The 9,587-nt window shown below is 44.4% G+C and overlaps 1 protein-coding gene across 1 annotated transcript in view; it reads left to right on the top strand.

Moving 5' to 3' along the window:
- Positions 1-2,503: 2,503 nt before the first annotated feature.
- The window catches only part of LOC105000097 (acyl-coenzyme A thioesterase 4-like), a 22,588-nt gene continuing 15,504 nt past the window's right edge, over positions 2,504-9,587 (top strand). Inside the window, exons 1-4 of the mRNA XM_010855784.1 lie at positions 2,504-3,023; positions 3,235-3,858; positions 7,161-7,363; positions 9,483-9,587. The exon at positions 9,483-9,587 is cut by the window's right edge and continues 1 nt beyond it. Coding sequence (XP_010854086.1) covers positions 3,273-3,858; positions 7,161-7,363; positions 9,483-9,587 — 894 coding nt within the window. The 5' untranslated portion in view covers positions 2,504-3,023; positions 3,235-3,272. The remainder of the gene's footprint in view (positions 3,024-3,234; positions 3,859-7,160; positions 7,364-9,482) is intronic.

Here is a 9,587-nt window from a genome sequence, read left to right as displayed (position 1 = left end):
AAGTCAGAGGTGAGAGCACAAAGCAATAAAGTAGGCAGACTCTGGTTTTTTGGGGGAAAATGCTCGAGAATATCCGGGGGGACTCCTGAGGCTCGATCCCGCCTTTGCGTATGCCGAGCCTCCTTCCTCATGACCTTTGTCACGAGTGGAATGCCTCACCGGCTCCCCGCAAATAACACTGTTTTTACAAGGAGATTCTTCAAGTCCTATATTTTTAATAATAAAATTCCAGGCCTACAGAATACTGGTCTTCAGGATTCCCCTTGTGAAAAGAATTTGTCCTTAGAGTAAAGAAAATTTTTGGCCATCAAGTTCTGCCCAGTTGACCTGGGGCAGTGCTATTCAAATGATCACCTTCTCTTGCTGACCAACCTGAGCACTGACTTTAGTGCCACAACTCAATTTGTGCTCAGACACTGGCACCCTCACAAAAGAGTGAATGGATGTGTTCCCTGAGATGAAACGACTGAAAGAATTTTTAAAATTAAGTATTAAAACCCTGGTCAAGTTTTCTCAAAAAATTAAAATACCCATGTGATCCAGCAATTCCACCTCTTGAGTATATACCCCAAAAATTGAAAGCAGAGGCTCATACAGACGTTTGCACACCCATGTTCATAGTATATTTACAACAGCCGAAAGGTGGAAGCAACCCAAACGTCCATCAGTGGATGGATGGATAACCAAAATGTGGTATACATATATAATAGAATATTATTCAGCCTTCAAAAGGAATAAAATACAGAAATACGCTACATATATGGACGAACCTGGAAGACATCATGTAAAGTGAAATAAGCCAGACACAAAAGGACAAATACTTTACGATTCCACTTATCTAAGAGGTGCTTAGACCAGTCAAATCATAGCTACAGAAAGTGGAATGGTGATTTCCAGGGGCTGTGGTGGAGAAGGAGGAATGATGAGTTAATAGGTATAGAATTTCAGTTTAGGAGATGAAAAAGGAGATAGTGTTAAGGCTGCACAACAATGTGAACACACTCAGGTAACTGTGCATTTTAAAATGGTAAATTTTATCTTTGTATATTACCACAGTGGAAAAAAAAAAACCTGTTTAATTATAAAAGCCGTGTGTGAAATTCCGCACAAAGAAGAAAATTAAAACTACCCATATGGGACTTCTCTGGTGGTCCAGTGGTAAGACTCTCCTCTCCCAATGCAGGGTGCCTGCGTTCAGTCCCTTGTCAGGAAACTAGATCCCATGTGCTGCAACTAAAACCCAATTCAGCCAAATAAATAAGTACTAAAAAAAACTACCCATAATACCCCAAAGCCTAACAGTTTAGGGTAGTTTTCTACTAGTCTTTTTTTTAAAAAATGTTTTAATATATATAATGTCTACAAAGTGTTCTCTACCTGCTTTCAATGTCATGAAAAATTTCTCCTCATATTCTATATTATTTTTAATGGCTACATCTCTTCTGTTATATGACTGCATCACAATTAAACTGACTAAACCAAATTTATATTGTTATTTTCTTTTTCCTCTATTAAAACAATGATATGGTAAGTATTGTTATAGCCAAATATTTACATTTATAAATGTGTGAAATGTCCAGAGGTGGAATTGTGAATCAGAGAATGTATCCTTTAAATATTTTTAATTAGGTTGCTCTGAAAAGATCATACCAGTATATGCATCCACCAATAGTATATGAGTCTCTGTTTCTCACATCTTCTCAACTAGAACATCATGTGAGAAGCAAAGAATGATGGTTCAGATGGAATTGGACTGCAAAGGTATAAATCTCAGAATTTCCACTTTCTAGCTGTGTGACCTTCAGCAAATCAGTTCATTTCTCTGGGGACTTAATTTGCTCATAAGTTTCTTGTTTCTGAGACTCTTGTGCACAAAATATACTGCGAAGTATCCTACAGAACTATTACAAAAGTAATTAGAGCAAACGGGAGTTGTGAATATTTGAAACTAGGCAAAAAGTCTTGTCTGGGAAGTTCATGGAGGTGGCTTTTATTAGGAACAGAGGCAAACAGGTTTTGTGACCTTGAAGCTTATACAACTTCCAAGTTTTCTCTAATAGAAAGCATGTACATTCATGAATGCAAAATCAGGTAGGAGACCTTAGAAGGGGTCTGCAGTTAAATTTCCTACAAAATTCACCACTGGATGGAATCGACAGCTTAAGAAAAAGTGGGAAAAGGTGAGAAGTCCAGGGTGAGAGGGAGATAATGCTTCCCTAAAAGGAGCAACATGAGACTCAAGAAAACAAAATAACAACTATCACCTCATTGGGCTATTTTTACACTCATATCTCATTTGAAAAGACCCTGATACTGGGAAAGATTGAGGGCAGGGGGAGAAGGGGACGACAGAGGATGAGATGGTTGGATGGCATCACCGACTCAATGGACATGAGTTTGAGTAGTCCGGGAGTTGGTGATGGACAGGGAGGCCTGGCCTGCTGCAGTCCATGGGGTCGCAAAGAGTTGGACATGACTGAGCGACTGAACTGAACTGAAGGAATGAAAGTAAGATCACACAGCTAGTAAGACACCAGGCCCGTTAGTTGTGGAATGGTGTGGAAAAATAAGTATATACACAAATAATATACAAGCAAAACACCATAGTGTTTTTGTTGTTCAGTCTATGTTGCACCATAGATTTGTTGTTGTTCAGTCGCTCATTCATGTCTGACTGAGTTAAGAGCCAGGTGCCTGCAAGGGCAACACTCGTACAGCCCACGCAGCCCAAGCCAAACAGCTCCCGAGACGCAGAGCTAGGGAATTCTTTCGCGGCATAAAGTTCCTGTGAGTCTGTTTTCGGTCTTGCTTTCAAATGCAGGCCACTGATTGGCACGACTCCGAGGCCCTCCAAACGACACAGCAGCCGCTCCGCCGCATTGGGCGCTTAGCCTGCCAATAAGCAGGCTTCCGCTAGAGAATCTCTGCTACTGCTGCTGCTAAGTCGCTTCAGTCGTGTCCGACTCTGTGCGACCCCATAGACCGGCAGCCCACCAGGCTCCCGCGTCCCTCGGATTCTCCAGGCAAGAACACTGGAGTGGGTTGCCATTTCCTTCTCCAATGCATGAAAGTGAAAAGTGAAAGTGAAGTCGCTCGGTCGTGTCCGACTCTTAGCGACCCCATGGACTGCAGCCTACCAGGCTCCTCCATCCATGGGATTTTCCAGGCAAGAGTACTGGAGTGGGGTGCCATTGCCTTCTCCAATCTCTAACCTGTTTCTAACTTTCTTCACAGCCGTCTTCAGTTGATTCCAAATCTGAAGAAGGCGCAAAATGGTGGCCTCCTCTCAGGCTCTCCTGAGGCACTTTGGATTCTGCCGATGGGGCCCGACGCCCTGGGTGCAGTTGGCAGGATCTCTAAAGCTGAGAACTGGTAACCCAGTCTCTTGGACCACTGTTCGGTTGGTGACGACCGTGACGCTGGAGCCGGCCGGCCGCTGCCGCTGGGACGAGCCCGTGCGCATCATTGTGCGCGGCCTGGCGCCGGGGCAGCTGGTCACGCTGCGCGCGTCCCTGCGCGACGAGAAAGGCGCGCTCTTCAGGGCCCACGCGCGCTACTGCGCCGACGCCGCCGGCCTGCTGGACCTGGAGCGCGCGCCCGCGCTGGGCGGCAGCTTCACGGGGCTCGAGCCCATGGGGCTCTTCTGGGCTATGGAGCCCGAGAAGCCTTTGCTGCGCCTGGTGAAGCGGGACGTGCAGACGCCCTTCGCCGTGGAGCTGGAGGTGCTCGACAACCACGAACCCCGGGTCGGAAGGCTCCTGGGCCGGGTGGTGCACGAGCGTGACTTCCTGGCGCCCGGAGTGCGGCGCGAGCCGGTGCGCGCGGGCCGGGTGCGCGCCACGCTCTTCCTGCCACCAGGTGAGCCTCCAGCTTCCTTGTTAATCTATCTTTGTGAGAGAGGAAGGTAATAAGTAGGTAGCTCATAACATTCGGAAGGTCCGTGGGGCCTGAAACAGGATCGGACCCGAGACAGGACTGGACCGTAAGGCTGGCTGGGAAGGTGATTCGCTTCGAAACAGAGGTCAGGGAAATGACATCTCAAGGAAAGGGAAGACAGTTGTAATGGGAGAAAACAACAACAACTATAGGCAGTTTCCAGTTTTTAACATTTTCTTTCTAAAATTTCTCAATTTTGGAACGTTGCTTCTAACTTCCATGGTATATTAAGATTTAAGAAAATTAGCGTGAAGGATGCAAAGAAAAAGACCAGCTGGAAAGACCAGATGGAAAAGACCAGCTGGGAAGGATTGAAGGCAAAAGAAGGAGGCAGCAGAGGATGGGATGGTTAGATAGCGTCACCCACTAAATGGATATGAAGTTGAGCGAACTCCGGGATACGGTGGGTTTCCCAGGTGGCGCTAGTGGTAAAGAGCTTGCCTGCCAATGCAGGAGCCTGAGAGATGCGGGTTTGATTCCTGGGTTGGGAAGATCCCCTGGAGGAGGTCATGGCAGTCATCTTGCCTGGAGAATTCCCATGGACAGAGGAGCCTGGCGGGCTACAGTCCATGGGGTCACAAAGAGCCAGACACGCTTAACAACCAAACAACAAAAACAGCATGAAGGAGGGTCTCTTGCTATCCACTGGAGATCTTCTGAACTATCAGTTAATTTTACCATTTCATAAAAAGCAGCTGGCCAATGAAAAAGTAAAAAAAAAAAACTTATCCTCATTAGGAATGAAGGAAATGCAAAATAAGACTACACACTACATTAAACATTCTCAAAATTTAGAGGTCTAACATTACCAGTGTTTGACCAATATGTGGAAGAAAAGGAACTCGCATATACTGCTAAAAAAGAAACACAGCTATTCATCTACTCTTTCTTAAATCTTAATATACTGTGAAAGTTAGAAGCAAAGTTGTAAAACTGAAAAACATTAGGAAGAAAAATTTAAGGTTCAAGAATCTGCCTGCCAATGCAGGAGACATGGGTTTGACCCCTAGTTTGGGAAGATCCCACGTGCTGCAGAGCAACTGCGCCTGTGCACCACAACTATTGAGCCTGTGCTGTAGAGACTGGGAACTACAACTACTGAGCCCTGGCGCCACTACTACTGAAGCCCACACACTGTAGAGTCATGCTCAGCAACGAGAAGGCGCTGAAATGAGAAGCCCTCGCACCACAGCCAGAGAGGAGCCCTGGCTCGCCGCAACTAGAGAAAAGTTGGAGCAGAAACAAAGGCCCAGCCTAGTCAATAAATAAAATTATATATATAAAAAATAAAGTACTTGCCTTATAATTATTCCTTAAAATTTGTAATTACAAATTTTTTATGTAAATAGTGAAAAGGTGAAATAACTAGAATTATACACAGTAGGTAGCTTTTTGGGCCCAGCATAACACATTTGAGATTCATTCTTCTTGCTCCAGATGTTGGTAGCTCCTTCTTCTTGTGTCTTAGAAGTTTCCCATTAAATAGATGTGCCAGTTTGTTATTTCATTTGCCTTTTGGAGGATATTTGAGTTCCAAGACTTTGGAGTCACTGCAAACACACATCTAAGTTTTTGTGTGACCACAAATTTTCATTTTTCCTGGGCAAATACCTGGAAGTGAGATTGCTGGGTTATAACCTAAGTTATGTTTGACTATATAAAGTATGTTTAACTCTATAAGAAATTGCTCAGTTTTTCCCCAAAGTGATGTATCAATGTGTATCCCCACTGTTGCCCTTAAAAATAAAAGGTAGTTACTTGGCTAGTAAAAAATGGGTTAATTTGGAAATAACAGAGAATTACAATTTGAGATAAGCAAGACAGGACAAAAACCATAGGCAAACCCAACAAGCCAAGAAGAGGAAAGTTATTTAATAGAGAAAAAGGAGGAAGGTGGGAGGAGTTGTTTTGAACAAAAGTCCATTGGCAAAAAGTGACAGTTTAGGGTGATAGTGGTTTCTCACTGGCTGAGTTCTTGGGATAGTCAGTTTCTTGGAAGGGATGCAATGTACATCTTTTTTTGTTGGGACCTGTGACTGATGATTCTTTCCTGTTAATGATTCTTCTGTTGTGATTTGTAATCGACAATCCTTCCTAAAATTGATGTGGCGTGGTACTGCTGAGAGCTCCCTTTCTGTCCTCCAGATCCATTGTGAGGTTCCCCTTCACTAATTTTCACACTACCAGCAATGTGTAAAGCATCCAGTTGTTCCACATCCTCACTAGCATTTGGCATTGTCAGTTTGGGAGGGGGTGCAGGAGAGGGCAGTGATTTTGCTGTTTCCATTGTCTGTAACTAGTTTTTAAAAATATTTATTTCACTACATTAGATCTTAGTTGCAGCACATGGGATCTTCATTGCATCATTCGGGATCTTTCCTTAAGGTGCGTGGACTCTCTAGTTGTGGCTCTTGGGCTCAGTACTTGCAGCACATGGGCTCAGTAGTTGTGGTGCAGGGGCTTACTTGCTCCTCAGCATGTGTGATCATAGTTCCTCGACCCATGATGGAACCCTGTCCCCTGCATGCAAGGCAGATTCTTCGCCACTGCACCACCAGGGAAGTCCCATCTGTAACTTATTTTTTAATTCTTTTTGTTTTTGTTTTATTGGTTGTACTGGGTCTTCCCTGCTGGTTTGTTGCTTTCTCTAGTTGCGTTCAGCGGGGGCTACCCTTCGTTGAGGTGCTCGGACTTCTCCTTGTGGAGGCTTCTCTTGTGGAGCACGAGCTCGAGGGTGCTTGGGCTTCAGTAGTTGCCGCACTCGGGCTTAGTAGTTGTAGCGGCATGCAGGCTTTAGGGTAGGAAGACTTCGGTAGTTGCAGCACTCGGGCCCTAGGGGGCAGGCTTAGTAGCTGTAGCACAGGGGCTTAGCCGCTCTGCAGCCTGTGAGATCTTCCTGGACCAGGGATGGAACCAGCATTGGCACTGGCAGGCGGATTCTTATCCACTATACCACCAGGGAAGTCCTGTAACTGATTTTTACTCACAAAAATAGTACATGCTCTTTGAAAAGCTCTGTGCGGCTTTGAGGCACTGGGTATAGAGGGGAATGTGGGTTTAGCCACATTCTGTGCCACAGTCTGGACCTTTGAAGACCTGAGTTGTTTAGCATTTCTGATTGTCAACAGAAAACTCTGACAACTCCAAATAGGCAAAAATGGCTTTTGCCACCACTGAAAAGAGTTTCAAGTATCGTTTAGTTTTGTGTTTTGTTTCTTTCCAAGAACCCGGGCCCTTTCCTGGGATTGTGGACATTTTGGGAGCTGGAGGTGGCCTTCTGGAATATCGAGCTAGTCTGCTGGCTGGGAAGGGTTTTGCTGTGATGGCGCTGGCTTATTATAAGTATGAAGACCTCCCCAAGGGCCTGGAGAACCTCCACCTGGAGTACTTTGAAGAAGCTGTGAACTACCTGCTTAATCACCCTCAGGTTGGAACTTCTCTAGTTTCATGTTCTACATATCAGTTCTCCTTCTCTGAAAGGCTCTTGGTTTTCATAGAACTTGACCAAATTCTTGACAACCATTCCCTGCCCCCAACCCACACTACCTTTCATAGTCACTTTCCCCAGAGAGTTTCCATGCGATTAGATATTACTGCTAGATTTCCTGCTGGTAAAGTTGTCCTGGTTGAAATTATGGAATTTTATATTCCAGTATTTTGTAGTATTTCATTACAAGCCCAGACACATTGAGAACCCTGGGTTTGACCCAGGAAGTTGAGGAAAAGGGGAAGGAAATCACTGTCTCCAGTTTAAATATTTGTGTTTAACAAACCTCTCCTTAGTGTGCCCATCTGAGAGCACAGTATTCAGTTTTAAAGAGGTACCTGGTGGCAAAGAACCTGGCTAGTAGGAAATAGAGGTTTAGGATATCAGAGGAATAGAAGATGAACCTTGCTTATTTTATAATTCAATCCATCTTCAAGATGAATAGAACCACTTGAGCTCTTAGAAAAGGTGGCGGGGTGTAGTGGAACCCGCACAATATGTTTGATAGAGAAAAGTTAAATTTGAGATTTAATTTTGCCACTTAACTAGCTTTATGACCTTGGGGCCTGTTTCTTCCTCTCAAAAACTGAGATGACAATAATATCTCATTTCCAGTGTTTTTATGAGAAATGAATGGTTGAAATCAGTTAAGGGTGCTCTTGTAGAAACCATGACAAAAAAAAAAAAGACTGCTGTTCAAAGGCTAATCAAAAGGCCATTTATAACAGAAGTGTTTGGTGATTGACAAGAGTAGTGCTTATGGAATAGGGCAAATTACCCTGGAGAGGACTGAGTAGTGAATGAAGAAATAAAATAACTACAAAGATTCCCACAAGTTTTGCTGTGAAGGGAGTAGAAACTAGGTCAGAGTGGATTTGAGGTCAAGGGACTGTTAAAATGCAAGAGGTACTAGAGCTAAAATTTACCTAGAGTTAAAATGTAAGAGGTACACTGATGGGGATGAGCCAGTAGAGAAGAAAGTTACAAAGGAAAGAGAGGAAGTCATTGCAGGAGCAAAGTCACTGAGGATGAGAGTAGATGAGATCCCAAGGACAAGCAGAGGGATGGCCTTGGAGAAGAAGAGAGCTACTTAGGAAACAGGAGGGAAGCAGTGAACTTGCTTCATGTGGAACTAAGCACACTTGGAAGGGGAAATGAGGACAAGTTCCTACCTGATAGCTTCTATTTTCTCCATAAAGTAGGATGGGATGAAAGTGATGGGGAATAAGGGTTAAAGGGGCTTACAAAGGGAGGAGACAAGGTGAAACGGTCTTTAAGAGAAGTGGAAAGCAAACATCAGTGATGCGTGGCAGGACTAAGGGGCAGCATGGATGTTTATTGGAAATTTGTGGTCATGACATGAACATAAGTTGTGTCACCACAAGCGGTGTTTTTTTTCTGTAGCAGTGTTCATTTGCACAAATGCAGGCCCTGAGGATGTGAATTATAAGTGCACTTAACTGAGGTTAGAACTTTTTCAAGCAAGTATGACCAATTAAAGTAGTTAACAGTGTTTGCAGGAGAGTAAAAATAATGATAAAGCTTGAAATCTAAGCTGGATGAGGTGGGAAGTGAGAACATGAGAGAGGTACTGATGGTGAAGAAATGGTGGTCAGGGTCTCAAAGAGATAGCAGTGGGCACTACTAGAATGGCTAAACTGGAGGTAAATAGGAGGGTGATTAAGGAGTAGAATGCTTGAAGCTGAGATCTTGGAGATGATATACTTACTGATGACTCAGTTTAGGTTATGACAATGAGAGTATGTATCTTTGGTGGGAGAGAGAAAAAGATCACTGGAAGTTTGGAGGTCAAGGGACTATGAGGCCAAAGTATTCAGTTGTCCTCCACTTGGTTGTTGAAGACACCAGGATTGGTGATGGAGAAATTGTGGAAAGCAAGTACAGAGGAAGGATAGGCCAGTATCCTAAGGCTGCAGACCTTGATAACTGGGAGAGCCCAGATTCAGGCTCAGTTCCCCTGACTCTCAAGTCCAGACACTACTGGCCACACTGCACTGTTCATGGACTCATTCTCCTTTTCCCTTTGACCTTTTCTCAGGTGAAGGGTCCAGGAGTTGGGCTGCTTGGGATTTCAAAAGGAGGCGAGCTCTGCCTCTCCATGGCTTCCTTCCTGAAGGGCATCTCTGCGGCCGTCATAATCAAC

Source organism: Bison bison, unplaced genomic scaffold, assembly GCF_000754665.1.
Source record: "Bison bison bison isolate TAMUID 2011002044 unplaced genomic scaffold, Bison_UMD1.0 scf7180017864368, whole genome shotgun sequence".
NCBI classification, from domain to species: Eukaryota; Metazoa; Chordata; class Mammalia; order Artiodactyla; family Bovidae; genus Bison; species Bison bison.
Note: the sequence above shows the minus strand (reverse complement) of the source record. Positions and strands in the feature narration are given on the sequence as shown.